Genomic DNA, 24250 nt, shown 5'->3' with positions numbered 1-24250 from the left:
CCATTCCCGACAACAGACAAAACTGTTTCAGGATAATAAAGACTCTCAGAGGAACCTGTCTTTCTGTACACGCCTGGATACCAAAGAAGAGTGGTAAAGAATACCTGAACAAGAACACATATATGCAGAAGTCAAAGAGCTGCTCTACAGTCTTCATACCTGTAAGATTTAAATACTAGAAGAGGACTATGATACGGTCCAAATGGAAATGGTTTCACTTCACTTTGTTTATTTTGAGATGTAACAAAATCCATGTCCACTGAAATTTCCTAGGAAACAGATAAACAGATATACAGTAAGTGCAATACCAGCTAATAAAGACCATCTTCACCTTTAGTTTTAAAACTTTTACCTGACCACACAACAGATCTTCCTTAGGTACAACAAAGGCAGTACTTTTCAGTAGCAGCTCTTTCAAGCTGTCAGCTTTAGCATAAAGTTTTTTCAGTTCATCGATATTCAACCCAAGGAACAGCTCAGGCTCCTCTGATGCCTTTTTAGAAAGTTTGTTTATAGTTTCTTGTTTTGGAGTGTCCATGTGTTTAAGATTTGGTTTAGTGAAAGAATTAGATTCTCTGAAAGATCTCCTTCGTTCCCGGTTTGAATTAGACAGAACTTCATCATCAAAGTAGTTTTCTTCACTGTCCAAAGACAATTTATCCTGTGTAAGATCATGAAGTGATGGCTGAGGTAATGAAAACTCAGATTCCTCTTCTGTGTGAGGTGCAGTATTTGATTGTTCCTTGGTTTGAAGTGCACGGGCTTCTTTCAATTTCTGAATCTTTAGAGCATATTCATACTCTAGTTGCTGTAGTCGTTTTTTCTCTAGTGCAATCAATTCTGCTGAATGCTTTTTTGGACTTGATGCAGGGGAGTTCTCCAATTTCAACATTTTGCTTGGCTGGAAAGAAAAAAATTCCCTTTATTTCATTTTCACATTTACTGATCTATTGACAGGAGGTAAATGAAACATGGGCAAGATATTTAATTCAGAGTTTATAAAAACAAATTTCAAACTCTTGCCAGAAAATTTCAGCAGACAGCAGGAAACCCACAAGTGTTTGCCACAATGCAAATGGCAGATTTTTTTGATAAAAATTACCCTACACAACGTACAGGGCTTCAACAGAAGTCCTGGATCGTTTTAAAAGGCAAGTTATAGAACAAGTATACACAATAGTGTTGGGAGGCATGGGGTGCAGGAAAGAATAATTTACAAAAATATTTTGGCCTTGTTTTTCTCTATTTTGTTTTTCAAAGCAAGATCAGACTTCCACTTCAACATCTTTGCTAGGTAGTTTTAACCAGATCACCTATGTCTACAGACAGTAAATTATTTCCTACATTCATTCACAGGCATATAGCTCCCTCTCATTATTTATCTATTAATTGCATTCCCCTGGCACAGAATTGAAGACTTTGAAGTTTTCTTTTTTAAATAAATGCTTTTTCTGTTGAATTCTCAAAAATATAGGAAATCAATAGGAAGATTCTTGCAGTGCTTTTCATATTTTCCTGAAATCCCATTTGAACTAAGTTTCCTAACCAAAATTACTAGTACTTTTCAAGTACAGCATGGTTTAAAAGCATGCAGACTTACTACAAGATGATCTTGCTCCAGTTTTCGTTTCCCAATTTCTTTACTTGCTACTGCTTTTGCTCGAGCAAGTTCTTCCCCATATTTTAATGCCAGAGCTTTTTTTACTGTAACTCGTTGCTGAACTTTATGAATCTGAAAAAGAAGAAAATAATACAGTAAGATACAAATTTTCTGATATGGCTACACAGTAAAATATAATCACAAAAGACATGGGAATTAATTAATGATTAACTCAAAGAAAGCCTACAGCCTCCAAAAATCAGGCTTCCCATTTCAAGATCTCCAGCTCCAGGAAACTGAAACATTTCAAAATTAAAATTACTTGTTCCTGAAGCTTCTTGAGAAACATCTTGTTAGCATTCAGTATCTTCTCTGTTGCTTGTAGCTGTTCAACCAGTTTGTTAATTTTATTTTCAGCAATTCGAACATTCTCTCTCTTCTTGGCCTCTTGTTGCAACAAATGTTTCAAGACAGATTCATCCTTCATCAACAGCAGTCTAGAAGCAGAAAAGCCACATAATGAAATCTTTTCCAAAGGTAAGTTTCTCAGAGCTACTGCTGTTCTTCCGAAACCCTAGTTATTTAAGAACCCAGCTCTTTTTTTACTTATCAATAAACAACATTGTTTCTCCAGACAGTCTTAACGTTCATCAGACTATAAATACAGGAAAAGCTTCAAACAGCATACCTATTCTGCAGAAGCACTCATTCCTTTACATGTATCAGGCATACCCCACTGAAATGTGCTACCCTCAAAGTGTACTGAGTAGTGAAAAGCATACTCGTTTTTTCATACTTCAGAGATGTTAGGTGACAGATGATATTCTAGTCACTGAACATAAACACAGCTGAAAATGGTTAGCATGACAAATACTTAAGTTACTGAACACCACACTGGCACTTACAACACAATTCCTTTTGAACAGCAATAGAATTCCAAGACTGAATAGTTCCAGACAACAGAAAACCAATCATTTCCTGAAATTCAAATACTGCATGTTCAACAAGATTATTTCCTATTTTCATCCTACTAAGCAAACAAGGTAAGAATTACAACAGTGAGATGCATACCTGTTTTTCTTAAGCTTTGCTTCTGCTTCTGTGACTTGCTTTGTCACTACTGCTATTCTCCCAATTCCATCAACTTCACCATCAGAATTTGCAGGAGATGAATTGTTCTTCAGTGGATCAGACTTAATTAAGCATTGCTTCTCACGACTAAAACAGACATGTCAAAAGCAAAGACATTCACTAGTTTCAACATTCATTTTGATGTGTACACCCAAGTTTTAAAACCTTCAAAAAATTACAAGGACAACATTTCAAGTTAAAAGAAAAAGAACTTTGCACAACTGCTGTCAACTAGTGTAAGTCAGTTCAAATCCAAAGACTTTCTCTAGACTCCTATGTTGTCTTCCTAAAAACTGAGCAGGGGAAAAACCTGAAAATGATGGCAAGATTTTCAAACTCAGAATTTCCTTCCAGTTACAAACACAGGCTAGTAAAATGTATGTTCTTTATAGTCCTTTACATTAACGATTAAACTCAGTTGTACCTGGCAATCTCTTCTTTTAGGAGTCTGTATTCTATCTTCTTTTCTTCTGGTAGAGCCTCTGGAGTTCTCATTGGATCATTTTCTTTTTCTGATTTCGGAGGGGCTTTGATTTTTGATGCCTGTTACAATGAGGTTGAAGTCAATACTAGTCACACTAGTTTAAAATACTACTAATGACTATTTTTAAGAGCCATTTCAGCACAAACTTAAATCTGTTCAAGCCTAGTAAGATCTTTTACACCAATATTTTTTGGTAGTAATTAAAGATGCATTGAATTTTAACTGAAAAAATTAAACCAAAACATATTACAAATTCTGTCTTCAGGATGCCATCTTAACCAAAAAAACCATCTGAATTAGGTTGTGCAATCCAAATTACAATGTAATGGTCAACACAGGAATAACCTACTCACTCTTGTCCATTTCTGATGCAATCCAGAATTTCTTGACCAAATTCTGAAGTTTAAATTCCATATACAAAGCAAAATCATTATAAACTATTAAATGCTGATAGTGTTTACCTCAACATTTCTCCTTGCTTCTTTTATCATAGATTCCAGTCCTCCAAACACGCTGCTAGTTGAATTAGATGGCTCTCCATCAGACTCACTGTCATCAGAGTCATTTAATGTAACCACAACAGACTTGTGTTTTGGAAGCTGTGGGGAAAATGCAAAACATTTTATAGCAAGAGAAAGTTAAAGACAGATACAACTGAGCACATACTTACTAGAAGAGAAAAAGGAGGCTAACTCCTTTTGTTATCATGACACACCAATTCCACACTGTTAGAAAAAAAAAAAAAACAAACCACACCTAAGCATTTGTGCACCTCCACTACAAGACAGATACTGTTAACATGAAAGGTACTCCAACATTTCCAACCTATTGCCAAGTATCTGCAGCATATTTACATTTCCACGGCCTTAGCACACAAATCTTAAACCCTTTATTCCTATACTTCATGAATTATTTCAATTGTAATGAAAATTATGTGACATTTGCAAGCATTTTTTTTAAGTAACTGAGGTAACAATCAAGTCTGCATTAGAAATGCTGTGGCAGACAAAGCCACACAATTGCAATGCCTCTTGTCCTACAGTTATACTTAGCTGACCTTATAGTGAGTTGCTCAGGCAGTTAAATTGGCAGAACACCGACAGCACATAAAAAGCAAGTGAAACATTAACCACTTTTTGCCAACATCACTAACTGAAACAGCTCACTGAAGATCAGATGACTGCCAATTCCAGCACAAAGAAAGATGCAGAAACAAGCAGACAGCCGACATCAAGCTCAAATGCTCTGGAGTTAACGGCTCAAGAAGAAGCAGCTCAGTTCACATTTCCAGGACTGCTCTTCCCATCTCCCAGTTTAGGTCTGGACAACTACAGTCACACATTTAACTTTTACCTCAGGACAGGACCTCTTCAGTGCTCTAAGTGTCTTTTAGAGCACACACCCTACTAAAATCGCCTACTTTTTAAAGTTAAATACCCAATTTCCATAATCATTTCTTTTTGTTATTCTCTTTCTGTAGACTTCTTAAAATAAGGATTGCATCTACTACTACTGAACATACTACAGATGCATTATTTTTGCACCACCATAGCACAGGCAGATGAAACTCCAGCTTATACAGGTGCAAGAAAACAAAACAAGGCACTGGTCCTTGCCTCACCAATATTCTCCAGCTGTAGCTCCATGGAAACCTAAATTAATCAGGCAAGGCACCCCACCCTTCTCATCTTCAGATACAACCCTCGCCTATCACTGGCTCTTGGTATTAAAAGGCCAAAGCTGCTTTTGGCACAGTTCTGTAGGATAAACAGTCCCTAACTGCCTTCCTTCCCCATTTTTCATCTAGAGGAAAAGCTGGTAACAGGAAGGGTCAGTCAGCTTTTCTCCAGGTGTTTTTTCCTAGGGTTTTTTTTTTATGTGATTCAGCAAAACATTTAACAATCAGTAAAGGAACACCAGACTTCCATCACAATGCCTTCAGTAAGATCAGCTGCTACTGCAGGGGAACCATAGCTACAGCTGTAATGAAGGATCTCCCCATAATGTTCCAATTGATTTTCCAGCCATGGTGAACAGACCCCTGAGTGTCCATGACTACTTTGAAAAAGGGTTACAAGATGTCATTGAAAAAACAAACCAATATCTGTAGGCTATTTCACTATGCAGAGGTCCTCAACTCCACATAAGAGATCTCAAGGTTTGTAAATTTAAAACCTCTTCTGAAATATAGTACAGCACACAAAACATTCAAAAGCTACCAAGCCCCCAAAACTACTAATTTCAAAAGCCTCCATAATTTGCCTTTATTAGGCATTTGTGATTTTAAGATTTCTGCATATATCCAAAAATACTCACAGAAAAACTATCAGTTCTTAAGTTCAAAACTGAATTCTGAGTTCACTTTAGGCTCTAGTAAGAAAAACCAAATACTACAAAAGTTAAAAGAAAACCTAAGCATTCAATACAAATTGCTTCTAAAAGCTTAAACTAATATGAGTAATTGGTTTCGTTTTCACATCAAATTGCTTTCAGAGGACAGAAATAGCTTGTGACTAGGCTTCTGTGAACATTATTTGGCCATAAGTTCCTTAAAACACACACTTAGTTTATATATAAATATTCTATTTTAAAAAATTATTAATACAAAACACTTTGTTTCCACAACCATTCTTGTAAAAAGAGACACTAGCCAAGCCAGCCAATTCAAATACAAGGTATTAATCTGTCACCTTTAACTAAGCTAACTATCATTAGCAGCAGGTACTGAATTTCAGTTGTAGGGTTTTTTAACATTTACATAATGCCTTTCAACAGCACAGCTGGTAAGAGATATTTATTATGTTACTAAAAAACAAACCAACAGCTCCCCAGTAACATGTTTTCCCTCATTCATGCAGCAGCAGTTAATGAAGTCTCAGGACAATAGAATATGTGGTAATTTAAGGGTTTTTTTCAGAATATGTTTAGTATTTAAACATAAGAACACTCAAAAAATGTAAGTGAACATAATTATTGTAGAAAGGATATAAGTATATCCAAATTGAACAATAAATTCCAGCTATATCTAGAATTTAAAGTAGATCATGAAGATGAGTATAGCCAAAAAAAGATATGTCCACTTTAGGCTTAAGAGCACAATTCTCCTGCAGAAAGGAAAGCAGGCCTCAGAATGCCCAAAAAAAGAACATTCATGTTTACCATCTCAAGCTTTTTTTCTTTCATTATGGCATCAGGTGACCAAGCAATCATAAGGTCTGTATTTATGAGCAAGAAAACTGCTAGCCAGCTACAATTACACTTGACAGTGCCACAATAGACTCACAGACACTATGTATTCCTCCAAATTTTAGTAAAAAATTATTAGAGACAGCATCCACTGACAGAAAGGCAAAGGTATGGACTCAATCATACTATTCATTAGAGAAACTGCATGGCAAAGAGCTACAACAAGCTAAGCTTTGTAAGATGCATTGTTAATCACAAACTGGCCACCTGTGTATGGTTCACTGCCATAAATTAGGAGGGCTTCCAGTCTGGCATGACACAGGCAAATATGTTTTTAGAACACGTTTCCAACAATCCAAGGAGACTGCAGCTATCACAAATCAAAAGCAAGCTGTGCATACCTCCCATGACCATTCGGTCAAGTTACAGAATATGGCTTGAGCTAATGTAATGAAGTCTGCTGCTGCCTGAAGAGAATACTGTCTTCCACCCTGACCCACAGACACGCCATCTGCCACTACTTTTGTGCTGGCTCCGAATGCTCACAAACTGTTCACTGAAAAAATTCAACTCCCCCTAGAAGGAAAAATACCTCCCACCTCCCAAAGTTAGTTTTCTAACCAGTTAAGCACGTTAAATAAGTTCAGCAACAGGACTGATGCTCTAGACCCCAGTTTAAAAGAAGGGAGATTTGACCAGAGGCAGAAGAAAGAGCAAGATCACCCCTTTTTTGGCAACAGTGATTAGACTGGCTCAGCTAATATTGGATAGCACCCTTCAGTCTATGCTAATCTGAAAAAGAAATTAGTTGAACTATATGTCTCTTGGTTCAGATTACTGCTGGCCTATGTTGATGCTTTCAAGCTGTAAATTCTTACTTCAGCATCAAATTGTTTCTATAAGAGCGTATGGATTATCAAAGTCACTAATAATTCAAATGTTTAGCTGAAGCTCCACCATTCTGTGCTGTATCACTAGAAAATCTTAAATCTGCTGTTCATTTGAACAGAGGACAACTTACACTCAGTGTCTTATTGATAAAAAGCACCAATATTTCCTTACTGTAATCACTGCTCGTGGAGGCCTTGGTACTCTAATGAACTTTGTATTTTGTACTCGTGGCTGAGACACAGTATTAATACTGACAGCAGACAGATTGCTTCTTGGCACAGACTGAAAGTTATCCAGAACAGGAGGGGAAGGTGGACCACTGTTACTTGAAGTTTCCTAACAAAAAACAAAGATACAGTCATAAAAACACACACTATATACTGTTACTTTAAAAGACATAAACATAAATAAGGTTGTTCCATACATGTTTTAGAACTTGGAATTGTGATTTAGGCAGACTATCCAAGCATTAGACAAATCTTGCAATTCTGCAGTAATACCAAAAAAGGCACACAAGAATATGCCAGTCGTTCACAAGTCAACTGCAAAAGTTCTGCAACGTTTTAATGAGGTCAAAAACACCCTGAAATTTCAAAACCACAAACCTTGTTTCTCACTCCAAAAAAAAAAAAAAAAGAAAACAGTTAACCTCTAACGCCTTTTGCTATAAGGTTGAAACAAAGTTAAGCATCTTGTTTTCTGACAGCTGATAAAACATTTTTCTTCAGAAAATAAAATCCCTATTCCCCTGAACATACTCTATTTTCAGTACCTTGAAGTTTCATAATTCTTTCAGAAATAAGAGACACTGCAAGGTACAACTCAAAGGGTAGCTTTTGTTTCATTTTGGGGGCAAGGGCAAAGGGTAATGAAAAGTTTGAGTTGGTTGATTTTTTTTTTTAAATGATCAGAAGGCAGCATAAAAAAGCCTGTAATCCTCACTTAACAGATCACATTGAAGTTTTGGTCAATATTGCCATCTAGAGGTTTACATTAAAAAAAAACAATGCAGTACCTCAGATCTGAAAGCTCGTTTGTTGGCCAGAGACTTGAGTAATTCTTCTCTTAAGAGCATCTCCTCTTCCTCTTCTTCATCAGCAAATGGAGGTTTTGGTGGCTGTTCTGGCTCTTCAGGGGGAAGAGGTGGAAGAGGTGGAGGTGGCTCAAGAGAAACACAAGAAATACCCTCCACATAAAGTTGGCTCAAAGATGGTACAGGCTGAGATTAAAAAAAACAAAACCACAAGAGGCTGAAACCTGACAGTTTATTACTACTTTATGATTATTTAGCAGAGGACAAGACCTAAATTATTTCATGGTTTAAAACTAATTTAAACTGCAGGGGATTTAGATCACTGTCAAAGGCTGCTGCTAAACAATAATTACTCAAAGATGATAATGGAAACAACAAGGTTACATTTGGATACTAAAGTAATCCAAACACACAAACTAAACAAATGAGAATTCAGAACCAGAGACAGTCTAGCCACAGAAATATGGCTGGCCAGATAAATTTACAGTGCTTGAAAAAAAAACAGTCCTTAAATAGTTTTGTGAATTTGTCGTAGCTAACAAAATTACATTTTCCCTTAGCCAAAAATTCAGAGGATGTCATGGCACAGAGTGGCAACTTTCCACTGCTTTACTAAGAAGGACAACAATCATTCAGTGAAGAAAAGTGGTGGGGAAAAAAATGCTAATTAAATTTCCATGTGGACTCTTAGATAAGAAGACAGCATATAGTCAAAATGCCAAAGTTTGAAAAAAGGACCGTGATGAGCTACTGTTTTGGTTGTTTCCCCACATCCAGGTAACAAGTCAGAGAATAAGCATATCTGCATACATGGCCTAGAGATAAGAGGCAAACTTGCCCTGCACTAACAATGCCAATTCATTATTTTTCTTACGTGCTTCAGTAAGTTTTTGCTTTCCGTTATGAAACGGCATAGCTCTAAATGAAAAGAAAATTTTAGTTCAACAGGGAGAATTTTCAGTAAACAGGAACTGAATCAGCCAAAAAATAGCTGAAAGTTTCTGAAAAGCAACCGCAAGTCTATCAGATAGTTCAAGGGAACCACCAAATAGAGAACTGTATCAAAAACAGAATCTAAATTTAATCCTAACTTTAACATTTTAAATAACATACAAAATTAGAATTATCAACATTTTCAAAAACACCCTTTCAAGGTTACTTACTGGAACTGGAGGTGGCAGTGGCAAGGAAATTGGTGGTACTGAAGGTGGAAAATAGCCTATTGGACACTCAAAGAAAGGAGGCTGCACTGGAGAAGAAGCTGTAATTAAAAAACAATTGACTGTAATTACCTGCCAGATTTCTCACTGAACACCAACTCATGCTTATACTTCAACTGACTTAATGCAGCAGCAGGAGATAAATGTTTTTACTATACACCAATTCAAAAGGTAAATGCATTGTCATGTCTGGTGTTACTTCTTACATATATCTATATAAAAAGAGCAGGTACTTGTCATTTTTCTATTTTACATACAAAATGCTAAGTACAGCCAAACAGTACTACTAAGGTAATGACTCAGCCCTCATTTGGTTTAATTTGCAACAATCTACCACCTTAAACTAGGTATCTGAACACAGAGTCTCCCGATTCCTGGCTACCAAAAATACAATACAGATTAGGAGAGAGGTACACCAAATGCACAGCTGACACTGAATTCTGATACATAAAACCAGAGCTTGAGATGCTGCATCAAGAGAAGATGCATGTAGCTTACATGTCCAAAACAGCAGCTGCAGTATTCTAGCAAATGAGGAAGGCTGACAAGAAAGGAGAAAAAGGAGGAAAAAAAAAAAAAAAAAAAAGAGATGGAGGATAAAAAGCAAGAGAATAGAAATGGCCAATAAAGCAGTATGCTTAATGAAGCTTTCTCAGCATTTCAAATGTTGAGATGGAACAAGGAAACCTGAATACCTTAAAGTCACCTCAAACTCAGGGTCAGTAAATGATTTAGGCTGGAAGACACCTCTGGAAGGCATATGTCCCAGCACAGGTGCTCAAAGAAGGGCTGCCCCTGAAGTCAGATCGCTAAAGTCCTCGTCCAGTCAAGTTCCAAGTATATTTGAAGATGGAGGTTCTACAATGTTTCTAATTAATCTGTTCTAGTTTTTGACCATACACTGTGAAAGTCTTCCTTTGTATCTAACTAGAATTTATGTGCTACTATTTAAATGTTGTGCCTTGTCCTTCTGTTGCACACACTGCAGTTTGGCTTTGTCTTCTCTGTAACTGGCCACTAGACAGTTGAAGACAGCAGCAAAAGCCCTCCTCAGCCTTCTCAACACAAACTCAGCTCTCCCAGTATCTTGCAATAAACTAACTGCTCCAGTCACCAATGAACTTTATGAAAAACAGACCTGAACCAGTTTGACTTAAGTCAAGAAGGTCCTTTGCTACATTCGTAGTATGTACTTTCTCCTACCATGAAACCACAAGACTGATGCAGTCTCATCAGTATTTAATAAACCCACCCACCCATTAATATTTACAGTGCTACAACCCAGGATGCAGTTTGCCTTTACCACCCAAAGCCACACTGCTGACTCACTTTTCTCTTCATGTTCATTGGGACTCCCAGGAGCTTTTTTGCAAAGCTTCTGTCTATCCAGTCAACACCCTGGGGCCCTTTCTACACAGCTGCTTGGTAATGTAAAGAATAAAGTCTGTACTCGGAACAGTATAACCTTTAAGACCTTCATAATACAACTCCAGCAAAGATGGGAAAGAGAATCAGCATTAAACCAAGACAGAATAACTCACCTTAAAATGTTAGTTCTGTAACTGCCACATCTCAAAAGGAAGACTTTCCTTCTAAAATGATGACTCATTTCCCACTTTTTAGCTATTTTTACCAACCACCATATAAGAAAACTAAATAAGTCTTACCTGGAGAGTTAGTTTCACTATCTGTATCCATAGCAACTTCGTCATAGTTATCATACTGATATATGCCTCCTGCACTATCTGTAGACTGCTTATCCAAAGACCATCTCAAGTCTGTATCTGAAGACTAAACACAAAAAAAAGTGTATTTTATGTAGCAGGTCCTATGGTATTCTTTCAGAACAAGCCAATTAAAAGTGAATTTTAGAAACACACCCTTACAATTTTGTCTTCCAACTGCTTTATAATACAACTTACTTGTACAAAAAGAGCAAAGCGAAGATCACTTTTTAATCAAATCCATTACAGGTAATGACTTGACAAATTAACTACCAGTCTGAAAACTGGATCTCTTTGGGGAGGAGGGGTGGGGGCTGTCATGATACATAGAAACAATTTTTAAACAACTCTTACATCATTATCTACCTGGCAGATTGCCATGGTTATATATTTCTGAAACACTGAAAGAGAATTAAATGATTTATTATTTCTGTTAATCTGTCACAGCAGTTACCAAGACCGAATTGCACAAGGATCACCTTCACTATGACAAAGACTGTGTGTTTATGTGAAACTTGTTCCGATTGTGCCAAGGCTGATGTTTCAGGTGTAAAAGTCACTTACTGTCCCAGAAGGAGCCACATACCAACTGAAACATGCCAGAGACTGTCAACTAATAGATTGTTTAGAGAATGCCTAATGCTATATGGATGCCAATCAATGTTCAGCAAACACTGAAAATATGCACAACAGGTAAGTATGACTTCTTAGACTCCTCAATTTCTATCTTTCAGAGGCATACAGTAGACACTGGTAGCTTTTAGAATTTCTACTTTTTACAGTTAAACACTTTTAGCTCAAATTTTCAACTCATCATTACAAATGGGACATTTCTATAATATGACCTCAAGTAGGGAGTCTCAATTCCCTTCGCTGCAGCTTCATTTCTCCCTATACCATCAGTAGCTCCAAGCACTTGAAGCACCTAGCTGCAGCAGCTGTACTGCTTCCATGATGAAAGAATTAATGCTGAATTAAGTATTTTTTTCTGTAATATACCAACGTTTTAGAGACAGAACATTAGCAATTCAAGTGCCTTTTGCTAGCTTCAAGATGACAGAGTGAAGACAGCATACAAGTGCAGCATGATGACCACTGCACTAACTCTATTCCTTCATGAATTTGACACAATCCTGTCATCTTGTAATGAGGCTGAAGTAATTGTCTTCCTTTCATGTCTGAACGTATTTTGTACCTTGACAAATTAAAAAACACTACAAAGAAACCAAACCTCAGATGACATTTTGAAAGAAGCAGGCCACTGAAGTTATATAGATACAAAAGGTTTGAAAGTGTGGAGATAAAACTACAGTCTAAAAGAAGAAAGCCAAGAAAGTTTGGTTGATTGGTTTCTGTTAAATTACAGATTGCTCTTTCATCACAATGTTCAAAACACCTTTAGGAAGAAAACGTTTTACCAATGACTTGCAGATGTACAACTCATATAAAACTCATCTTACCAAACACAAAGGGATGCCTGTCAAGCATGGGATTAAAACACTGTCAACACTGAAATACTTTGAGCATTTCTTTTTTGGGGGGACAGGGGGAAGACAACACAATCTAGAACCAGGAGGGGCAAGACAGAAATCACTCATGAATCCCAAATTAACACCTGAACACCACGTAAAAAAAATTGTTACCCTGCTTCTCGATCTCCTCTTTCCTCCAACTAGCTTCATAAACCGATTGTATTGCTCTTCCTGATTTGAGAGGTCCCTAATTTTTCTGATTTCTTCTTCTCTCTTTCTTCTCTCCTCTTCCTCTTCTTGCTTCCTCTGGTCCTCCTCTTTCTGACGCCTATCTTGTTCCTTTTGCTGCTGCATCTTCTTTGATGTCTTCGACTGTTGTTTCCTCAGTCCTTGCTTGGCTTTAAATAAAAAGATTGTGATTAACTTCACCCTACCTTAACTGTTCCCCCTACTCCTAAGATTCTTCAAGAGCCTTAAGTAGATGTACGGGGGTTTAAAAGGATTAAAGGCTCATTGCCCAAGGCTACACATAACATAATATGTTTCTTTTTATTTCAGTAGTCATGCCATTGATAAACATTTCAGTAACATTAAACTTATTACCTGTAGCACTAGGTTTTTTTGTTGAATGTGCTTTTGTACTGGCTTTGACTTTCTGTGTTACACTTTTCGTTTTTGTTAGTTTTTCCTTGCTTTCCTTCATCACCTGTTGTTCTTTTTGCTGCCATTTTTTACTAGCAGACTGAAGTGCAAGAAGCCTAAGTTGCAATTCAGACATCTCCTCCTCATCATCAAGCAGCTTCTACAGAAGAGAAGGATAAGACAAAAAAACCTCAAGAAACATCATTTAACTATTTTTTTAAAAAAGTCTTTTGACATCAGTCCCAAAATTTTCACAAAGAGAAAGCTTAAAAATCCTATTTTACTGGTAAGTGTCATTCCTTAAGAACAGACTGACTCTACTACTGAAACATTTCTGGACTGCAATTTGGAAAAAGCCATCGCAGTATTGTACTGTGATTATGCCTCATCTACAGAGGAATACTTTCTTACCTTTTCAAATGTTACATCTGAACTGCTAAGCTTTCGCCCTGAGGTTTGTTCTTTATCTTCTGTACCTTCCAAAAGAAAAATAACATATTTGAGGGAGCTGTTTCTCATGAGACAGAGCTACATTAAAATTATGTGCAGAATTTAATCCACACAAACATATTTTATCAGTATCATTGGTACCTTGTATAAAACAGAATAGCAGTTGCATCTTTAAGATCACATTTACAAACATTAATATAAACTTGGCATGTCTGATGAAATCTACATCATCACTATGCCATAATCCTAAGGCACAACCTGTCATTTTTTATTAATTCTCTGCCTTAAGGTTGACAGGTACTTCCCCAAGAAGCAGAGGAAAACAGATTTGGAGACAGGGGGAAAAGATGACTTCTTGCCATCTGTTTTATGCTACCATCTCATATCAGCTGTTGTCCTGAGCATCTCAGATTCCACTGGCAACTATTTTGAGTAACTGGTCAATCTTCTGCAGAATTAAATATAAAGGCCCAAAGCTGCAGCAAGAACACACTTGCTTTATTTGATGTCAAAGGAAAACAGAAAAGAGTTATCCTATGGAAAGGAATAGAAAATAGTAATGCTTTCCCACTAAACATTAAGATGTTGACATATTAATTTTTTAAGACTGCCCAAAAGCCGTATCAACCTGATTATCACATAGCATAAATATATACACATTATTTGTGTATAATATACATAGTAATGTATATTATACGATTAATTATTGATAATAAATAATATAATGTACTGATTCTAGCTAAAAACCATTAATATAGTTGATGGAAAAATTATAACTATATTATTTAAATATAACCATGCATCTATAGTGTTTATCTGTATACAAGGAAGGAAATTTTGTGAGAAGCTTGGACACCTATTCCTATTTTACCTTTTCTTCAAAGATTCCTTCCCACAATTCAAATGGGTTGAAAATAAGTTTGTACTCCATACAGCTCTTCCTAGCATTTCATGAAAAGCCACATTCAGAAAGGCACTGTTTAAAATATACCAAAACCTTGTACCTCCACAAAAATGGTATGTAGTAAATACTGAAGATCTTCCTGCTTGCACATGCATGCATTTTTTAACAATACACGTACAAAAGGAAGAAAAATAGTATCTAATACCATATCTGTTCTAAAAGTGTTCTAAAGTCAAATTCAAAAAAGTTCTTACACTAAGCAAAGATCCTAACCATCCAGTCCACAGGATGAAAGTAGGGAGACACGGATGGTACAATCGTTTCTGAGATGCGGACATATGTAGGGACATATTACACAAACCAAAATGCTCTTTCAAACCAGAAGGGGATCGTACAGGCTGAACAGACTAATGGGCAACAAGGTAAGGAAAGCAGGGAATACTGTGAAGCCTCTGTACCACACAGAGTTAGCTCTAGAAAGAGACAAAAACTTCCCCGAGTTTTAAGACAAGTTCTTCAACTTAAATGGGTCTGGAGAAACATCCAGTACACCATTTAAAAATAAATATAATTGGAAAACCAAGTTTTGCTAGTTTATCAATATATGCATAATTAAGCAGTATACATTCATTTGCTACACATGGATCTGCAATAACTCAAATCAGCTGGGTTTTTCTACCTTGGAAGCCTGTCTTACATTATCTTAAACCATCACTCATACGTAACTTCTGCTTCCAGATCATTCCTATGTCATACATTTGAGTGGTGTGCAAAAATTAAGATGTTCTTGATGTGCATACTATACCATCTATTTTCAACCTCAGTGCTTCTAAGTTTTAAAGTTGGATTTACTTAGAGATTGTGTTGCTTTTTTAATAGCTCTTTTACTCCTGTCTTGCTGTGTTCTCTTCCTGCAGGCTACTGGTTTTTCTTCTACAGTCAAGATCTGTCAATATTCCTCATATCTCCCATTAAAAACTACATTACCTCTTAAACACCACCAGAACCTATTTTTTTTCTATTAATGGGCAATATACAAGGGGAAAAATACCTAGAATTAAGGTTGTTTGGCTACTAATTATCAGTTTCTTCTTTCAGTTTTACAGACTTTGTCTTCTAAATTCTCATTCTGAAGTCATGTATAAATTATTCTGAATGAGTGCTCTAGAGCTACCTTTCTTCATATTCCTACTACTTACTCACCTGTATCCTTAATCCATCCATTTACTACTTTGTCACTTCCCACTCAAATTGATAGTTCATACATGTTGACTAATTAGCTAACATAAGATAAGCCGTATCTACAAGCACACCCTTATTAGAACTAGATGAAGGCTCAAGCACAACCAGTTTGAGCTGGTTGCCTTATTTTGATGCAAACTTAAAAGTAAGCTCAAGGGCTATTAACACAGTTCAGCTGGATGCAGTAACTTGTTTCTTGCTAACTGGCTCATGCATCTGAGCAATTATGCTCTTTAGCCTGCACTTCAGAACTAGCTGAACAAGATACTTATTCTACCGCTACATTTCTTCTACAAATCTTTTCTGTTTCTGGCCCATGATTTCTTCACTATTTGTGAATATCAATAATGACCAAAATAATTCTGGTGAAAATATCTCATGAAGTCTTGCTACACTGAAGGAAACACATAACAATGGCGAAACGCAGAAAAAGATGTCTCTAAATGTTATCCATTCATCTCACAAAATACCCACATTTTGCTTCTGCATAAAACAAGGGAAAAAACTTTCAGTGAAAGCTAATGATTTGTGTTGTGAACCGCAATCAAAACCATCATGTCTTGTTTCTATGCTTTCTGCCAAACTATCAGTTAGCCTAAGAAACCATGTAAGTTAAAAAACAAACAAAAAATATGCTTCCAATCACATGTATGTAATTAAAGGAATTAAGTACATTAAATCTGTAACTTAAAACATTTGACATTTTAACTAAAATTAGTATTTTAAAGTAAAATTTTCCCCAACACCTAATAAATCCGAAAGATAATAGCAAGCAAAAATAACTTCACAAGCTATAACAATTTTACAAGTATTTACCTTGGCCGGATTCTGTGACTTCAGATTTTTGTGATGACTGTTTTGTTCCTTCTTTGCCTTTTTTTAATCTGCTCCTCTCAGCTGGAGTAGGCAGTTTTTGTCTGAGAGGTTTCAGTTCAAATGCCTGAAAGGCTATAACTGGATTTTTCTCCTCAGGAGATACTTCTTTTATAGCATCCGTTGTAATACTGTCATTTTCTACATTTATTTGGTCCTCAGCATCCACTGTTCTATTATCATCTTGTTGTTCGTTTTCTTCCCTGTTGCTCAGAGCTAGTCTTTCATCTTTATTAATGTATTCAAGCTCTAACTGTATCTGTTTATACTTCAATAGCAGATCTTCAAAACTTTCTTCCACAGAATTTTCATTTTTAGAAGAGTAGTTCTGCTTTCTAGATGGAGACCTTCCAAAAGTTTTGGCTGAATTACTGGTCAAGAAAATTAAGACAAGAACATGTATAACCTTAAAATAGTGGTGATATTACCACTGAAGACTAAATTATGACAAATAGAACTGAAGATCATTCTTACCTATTTTAATTTTACCTTAAGGCTAGCTTGAAAAATATCCCTTATAAATATGAGCAGCATGCAAAAGATTTATCCATTGGTATATACTGACAGCTTGCTTAAACATTTTCTCAAACAAGCAATTTAAAATATGCTACTTATGACAAGAATTTCATGAATTGCTGAGAAGTTTTGTTTCTTGCTCACACCATCCTCCCAGAAACAACAGCTGTAATGCTCAGATGTTTGCTGTCACAGACAGCGAGTCAGGGTTCCACAGTTCATAACTCAAGTACTGACTCCCCATCTGACATTCTGAAAAAAGGGAGGTTAAATTAATTCTCACTCATTTTATCATTTCATAAAATGCCAAGTCTAGCCACAGCACAATTACACACTGGCTAAAAGACTTGTAATCAAAACATTTAAATAAAAACACTAAAAGTGGTTTGGGAATTACTAATTATTCAGAAAAGGTTGTCTATGGATGCCCAAGGGATAGATTTTCTTGACAACATGTTGTCCAACACAGGCAATGGAAATATTCTTAAACAACCACAACCAGAATAAAACGTATCACTATTAAAGAGATTCACTTCCTCTTACCTTAACCTGACACTCGAAAAGCTAAACTATCCTGTAAAATAATCATGCTCAAGGGGAAATCTTTTAGGATACCGAGTCAGGTTTGATTCACTTGACCATCAGTATCAACCCCACTGTGGTAACAACTGACTCACACCCAGTTATGCAAAATGCATTTTCATCAACATCACCTCCTAAAACAATAAATGGAGTAAAACTAAAAGCTAAAATAGGTATCCTCTGAATGCAGACATACTGAATCCAGAGGACGTTGACTTTATATTTGAATTCTGCTCACACATGTATCAGTAACTCGGATGTTTAATTTTGCTACATTAACTTCTAATGTAAATATAAAGAATCTTGGTATGTATTCTACAAAAGCAACTTCTGTACTACCAGTTTTGTTATACAATACTTTCTTAGGTATCAGTACAAAAAGCAGAAACTAGTAAAAATAAACTACGTATTTTGCCAGAAGGCAAACAATCTATAAATACATTGAAAATACTAAAAGCTGTGTGCAGTATAACACTAAATTATGTAATAAACATATTTGTCAAATTCACTTCCAACACATTTCTGCTTCCAACAAGACAGCTACATTAGTGATTTTGTGAGTCACAGGAAAATCTGAAGCTAATTAAGTGATTTAACAGCATTTATAAAAATAAGTCTAACTATTATTTAGTACTAGAGTCATCTAGAGTTGGGTTACAAGACAAAGCTTTGAGATTTTTTTGCTCAGAATAATACAATTCCTAGAGCTCCCACAACGGTATTAATCAGAAAATTCTGTGCTTCACATATGTAGAAGTTTTTGTTATATGTGGTTCTACACACAGATTGCAAGACTACATGAAGTGCTATGAAAGGCAGACAAGCATATATACATAAAAACAAGTTATTTCTTCGATCAGTTCAAGTGAAAATTCATCCTACAACCAGAAAGACCAACTGAAGAAACTGGGGGGGTTAAAAGTGAAGAAAAAAAATGTACACTGTGTAGAATTCAGAATTCAATGGAAACAGAAAATCATATTTTGACCCCGTATTTCAGACTCAAAATTCCACAATTCCCTACGCAAGAATTTCTGCAGAATGACTATCCAACAGCTTCATGTTAAAGTTGCTAGGAATTAAAAGAGAAAAGCCTATGAAAAGCTAACGCCCAAAGAAAAGTAACAAGAATTCTTTAAGTGTTCCACTGTGTCATTTACTCCATTTATACATACACTTCTACAAAGCACTGTGTGAAGTACTAACTCAAGGATAAATAAAAAAAGCTTAGTAGACACTTAAACATTTCACTCTCCTGGGGGAATACCACTCCAGGCCACAAGCCTCCTTGTCACCAGTTGATGAGAAGGTCCCTTCTGAAGTCACACATCCATGAACTAGACCCCTACTTCATTAATATTACCAACATGGAGGTACCTTAGTATTTAGGAACACTGTAATATAGACTCCTGTAGGTGGCAAGGATATGAAAAATACAGAAAAAAAAACTTACATCGAGAGAAAACCTTGGGCCATCCTTAACTACACAACCCATAAACAACTGAATGCCACTTTAATAAAGAGCAACAGTATTAGAACCTTCTCCACATTTAAGTAGTGCATCTTAAAGTATCAGGGGAAAGAGCTCCTCGTTTTCCATTTCTGGTTTGAAAATGGAATCACCAGTTTCTGAATGTTCTTTTAATTAAAAGCACAAAGGAGATTCTTTATCCATACCAACAAGCACTGCAAGTCTGTTTAGGATGACCAATATGTTTGCCCTGGAAATTACTCATTACACAGAAAGTAGCCATTTTCTGGTACTCAGAGCAACACTGCAAATTAAGAGACTTAAAATCTATTTCAGCACTAGAACCATCTTAGTGTGCGACCCTGGGCAAGTCACATCATCACTTACTGCCTCTCAAGAGAAGATCCTTGCATGAAGAGTTCTTACTCCAGTAATGCTTCAACAAATGAGATTATATAAAGCATCTCTACCACTAGCTTACATATCCCATTCACATTTTTTTTTTAAACTAGTAACGTGGATAAATAATCTTGCATCTAAAATAACCTAAGGATCCAATGAGTAGCTTTCAAAGCCCTAATTGCCAGCACAAGTAGGAAAAATTCCTGTTCCTGGGATCAAACAGCACAGTCAAGCAAACGACACACATTCTTTGACTACTGGTGTGGAAGACAACAAAACACTGCAAGATTCTGGAGAATAGGTTTTATCTACTAGTTCTCCCACTCAGTGCTTTTTCTACTTGCCTACACTTTCAGTTCGGCAACAATGCAGTTGCCTCAAGTTTCAGTACCAGGCTGCTCGTAAGTTACACTTGGAGTCCATTCTTTATGTTTCTCTACAGCAAAGCTGGAAAACGAGAACAGCTTCTTCCATCACTTCCAGAGTTCCTACTCCTACAAGGAGGTAATACTAGAACTCCATTAAAAGTCACCTAAGCAACTGTAAGAGCAATCAGTAGAGAACATCCTGTAAGAAGTGCTGCATATGGCTTTACCGTGAAACAGAGCTTTCCTATGTTACCCAGACTCTCATATAAACCACATTCTGTGCATACACTCCCAGTTCAACTTTGGTTTAGCTTTAAAGCTCGTTTTAGCTACGTGTAACAGCCCCTGAAGAGCTGAAAGGGAAAATGAAAAACCTCTGGATCCTTCATTGCCCAATAAGGGAAATTAACAAGCTTACGGTTTTAGCTTTACAACTGTGACACTAATTACATACACGAAAAACGCCACACCAAAAACTGACCCTGCTTCACAATATTCACACTTCGGGCTAAAAAAGCAGCCACCTGGAATCCAATCGACTAAAGCTCTGTCTCAGGCTACGCTTTTTCTTTCTCCCTACACGGGGCAGATCGGCCAGGTCGCAAGCCAGGTCACGGCAGTAATCCGGCTTCCCAACAGCCTCTCCTTGAGAAGCAGGGCCCGCTGTGCCTGCCAGCGCCCGGGGCCGGGAGGGGAGCCTCCCTCTCCGTTACCCTACGGCAGCCCCAGCGCCGGAGCGGGAGGGAACAGCGTCCCTTCCCAGGGCTTTCGGCCACGTAACGCGGCACTGACACACCCGGGCCCACCCCAGCAGCACGGCCTCCCCGCCTCCGCTCCCTCTCACGTCTCAAGGATACATTTTCGAGGCGAGAGCTCCCTCCAGCCCTGGCTGCTACTGAATCCGCCGCCGCCTCCCCCTCCGGGCGGCCTCCCCGGAGGGTTGCCTCCCCGATCGCCGCCGCCTCGGCTCCCACCCCAGCGCCCTCCGCCCCTGTAAGGCCGCCCTCGAAAGCGGAATCGGTCCAGGGCATTGTGGCTGCGCTCCCAGAAGGAGAGCCGGGGGCCCGTCTCGGAGTGCGAGCCCGACGGCATCCGCGGCGCCGGCATGGGCGGCGGATGGGAGCGGAACGAGTCCTTGGGCCGATACCCGCCGTGGCCGTGCAGGTGCCCCATCTCCGGCGGGGGCTGGTGCCGCGAGCGGGGGAACGGCCGGCCGGAGGAGGAGAGGGAGATGCCCCCGCGGAGGCCGGGAGGCGGCCTGCGCCTCGAGTAGGGCCTGCTGCTGACGAGGCCGCCGCCGGGCGCGGAGCTGCCGCGGCCGCCGCCGCCGCCGCAGGGCCCGAAGCCGTTGTTATCATCGTCGCTGATTTCGCCGTCTTCCAGCTCCCCTTCTTCCTTCGGGGACAGCCCGCTAGGATCCAGCGCCGCCTCCGCGGGCGCGGCCGCCGCCTCCGCGGCCGCCATGGGGCCCAGGCCAACGGGTCTCGGCGAGGCAGAGCGCGGCCCGCCTCGGCCGCTCGGGCGGTTTCGTTTCCTGCGCAGGGCGGCCCCGCGCCTCGCCTCGCCCCCCCACCCCCCACCGCTGCTCGGCTCTGCCCCGGCCATCGCGAGCTCTCGCGAGACCTTGGCCCGTCTCTTCTGCCCAGGCAAGGAAAGAAGGCGCGTTACGCGGGGGGAAAAAGGGGGGGGGCGGGGGAAAAAGGGGGGCGGGGCAACACCCCCGCGCTGGGTATCCTGGGTAATGTAGTTTCCAACTCGGGAAGCGGCTGTGTAGGCAGGGGGCGGGGAAAGTCGGCGGCTCAGCCTATCGCGGGGCGGGGGCGGGGGCGAGCGCCAATGGGGGTTCGACCCGCCATGTCGGTAAAGGAGGCGAGTGGGAAGGCCGCCATCTTGTTGAAGGGAAGCGAGCTGGCTGGAGGGACGGGGCGGTGAAGCGGTGGTGGATGGCTGCATGTCGGCGGGCTACGCCGCTCGCTGGAACACGAGTGGCAATGGCAACTTCCTTTAGCATCGCCCGGCGCAAAGCCAACCACAGCGCTGCTGGGGAGCAGGTGCTCGTGTGGGTGCTGGTTTCCCCGAGCCACAGACGCTTTCTCCGTTGGGGGGGGGGGGGGGGGGGGGGGCGTGTCCTGCTGCCCCCCAGTCGGTGCACAGGCTTCTAAAGGAAAGGCACCGGCTGTTCTGGCGGTGCCCAGCACCCTGGTAGGCATCATTAACCCACCAGCTCCCTCCCAGTAGTTAAAACTGCTGTGAAAATTTTAAAGAGGGATGTTTCTGGGAAGTTCTCCTGGCAGGTGATTGCTTTGAAGTTCAGATTGGCCCTAACGGTTTCTGTGACACGAGTGAAAGCATCAGAGGGGATAAAGCAATGACATAAACTGCTTAAATAATTTGTTTTCGTTTCACTCACCTGAGTATTCTGGTGCTACCTTGTCTGTTTCAGGGACTTCACATAATACCAGGGTGTTGTCAGGTGAGCACCAATGGTTTTCTTGGGGAAAAGGAGAAACCTTATTTTAAATAAAGCCTTTCAAAGTCCTGGAAAGCACCTAAAACTTGACTTCTAAAAATAGCACAGCTCCTGGGATTTTCTTTGCAATTATCATGTGTGCTAAATATCAGCAGACTTGCCATGGACGTCCAAATTGGAGATAGACTGTCTTTCTGTGCCATTCTTGAGGGTGAATTATGAAGGGGTTTTTTTCTGTGCCTTTCTTGAGGGTGAATTATGAAGGAGTTTTTTTTTCTGTGAATAGTGTGCTACAAAAGCACAAATACCAAAAATAAAATTCAGTATCATACTGCTATTTACTTTTCTTCTTTGCCTTTCTCTCTAGATTTTCTAGATCCAACAAGAACAGGGAGAGTCTATAATGCATATGCTTTGTAAAGTCCAAAATGTGATACTGTAAAGTCAGTCACGAAGAAAAACCCTGTAAGACTTGATTTGAACTTTTTAGAAGGCATCGCTTGTGCTAAACAAACCTACTTTTCTTTGCTCAAAACGCTTTGCATCCTCTTGTTTTGACCTAACTGGACAAACAACATGATTTAGAACAGATACTGTTCCAGTGACTTGACTTCATACAAAACTCCGGTTAGAGTACCAGAATTTGTATATCACATCCTAAATTTCTCTAATTTCTTCTGTTTAAAACTGTGTGGATTCTATTAACATTTATGAAGAAGAATGAAGCAAGTTACAAGTTTGCTTTTTTTTCCTTTTTTACAGGTATCCACATACTACAATAGTGTGTTGTATCAATTATTCTATTCAAATAGATGTTTTCTCTAGAAATCATGCTTCATTGGTGGCTTACACTATTTTACATATCACACAGTATTAAAAACATTGACAAATATGACACAGAACTGTCATGGTTTAACCTCAGCTGGCAACTAAACACCACACAGCTGCTCACTCACTTCCCACGCTTGCAGCAGCATGGGAAGGAGAATCAGGAAAAAGGTAAAACTCATGGGTTGGGAGAAGAAAAATTTAATAATTACAATAAAATATTACAAGGATAATAACAACAGCTTTAATGAAAAGGAGAGTGAGAAAGAGAGGAATAATATCCAAAAGGAAAACCAACAAGTGATGTATAATACAACTGCTCACCACCCACTGACCAATTGATGCCCAGGCAGTCCCTGAGCAGTGATCGCAGGCCCTGGCCAACTCCCCCCCAGTTCATATACTCGGCATGATGTTCTGTGGTGTGGAATATCCCTTCAGCTAGTTTGGGTCAGCTGTCCTGGCTGTGTCCCTTCCCAATTTCTTGTGCCCCTCCAGCCCTCTCACTGGCAGGGCCCGAGAAACTGAAAAGTCCTTGACTTAGTGTAACAACTTAGCAACAGCTAAAACATCAGTGTGTTACCGACATTATTCTCATATATTCAAAACGCAGCACCGTACCAGTTACTAAGAAGAAAATTAACTCTATCCCAGCTGAAACAGGAACATGAACCTACTGAAAACTTTCTGAAGTAGCAACTGGAGGTCAGACAGGTTTCTTAAACAATGCTAGATGTCTCTGTCCGTGTCTGAAATCTGAC

At 39.0% G+C, this 24250-nt stretch overlaps 1 protein-coding gene across 6 annotated transcripts in view; it reads right to left on the bottom strand.

Moving 5' to 3' along the window:
* ZFC3H1 (zinc finger C3H1-type containing) overlaps positions 1–21811 on the bottom strand; it is a 43360-nt gene extending 21549 nt beyond the window's left edge. For 5 of the 6 annotated variants that reach the window (XR_008821910.1, XR_008821911.1, XM_056338960.1 and 2 more), the window contains exons 1-16: positions 21049–21811; positions 16796–17215; positions 13795–13859; positions 13345–13543; positions 12913–13139; positions 11213–11336; positions 9489–9586; positions 8308–8511; positions 7464–7628; positions 3677–3814; positions 3156–3274; positions 2672–2818; positions 1923–2097; positions 1601–1732; positions 353–901; positions 160–269 (exon numbers count right to left, since the gene is read on the bottom strand). Coding sequence is in view for 4 of the 6 variants with exons in the window: in XM_056338960.1 (XP_056194935.1) it covers positions 160–269; positions 353–901; positions 1601–1732; positions 1923–2097; positions 2672–2818; positions 3156–3274; positions 3677–3814; positions 7464–7628; positions 8308–8511; positions 9489–9586; positions 11213–11336; positions 12913–13139; positions 13345–13543; positions 13795–13859; positions 16796–17215; positions 21049–21796 (3620 nt within the window). In the remaining 2 variants the exon portion in view is untranslated. The remainder of the gene's footprint in view (positions 1–159; positions 270–352; positions 902–1600; positions 1733–1922; positions 2098–2671; positions 2819–3155; positions 3275–3676; positions 3815–7463; positions 7629–8307; positions 8512–9488; positions 9587–11212; positions 11337–12912; positions 13140–13344; positions 13544–13794; positions 13860–16795; positions 17216–21048) is intronic. The other variant, XM_056338961.1, reaches the window with a different exon arrangement.
* Between the last annotated feature and the right edge of the window lie 2439 nt (positions 21812–24250).

The sequence above is a fragment of the Falco biarmicus genome, chromosome 5 (assembly GCF_023638135.1).
Source record: "Falco biarmicus isolate bFalBia1 chromosome 5, bFalBia1.pri, whole genome shotgun sequence".
NCBI lineage: Eukaryota > Metazoa > Chordata > Aves > Falconiformes > Falconidae > Falco > Falco biarmicus.
This window is presented reverse-complemented; position numbering and strand designations above follow the sequence as displayed.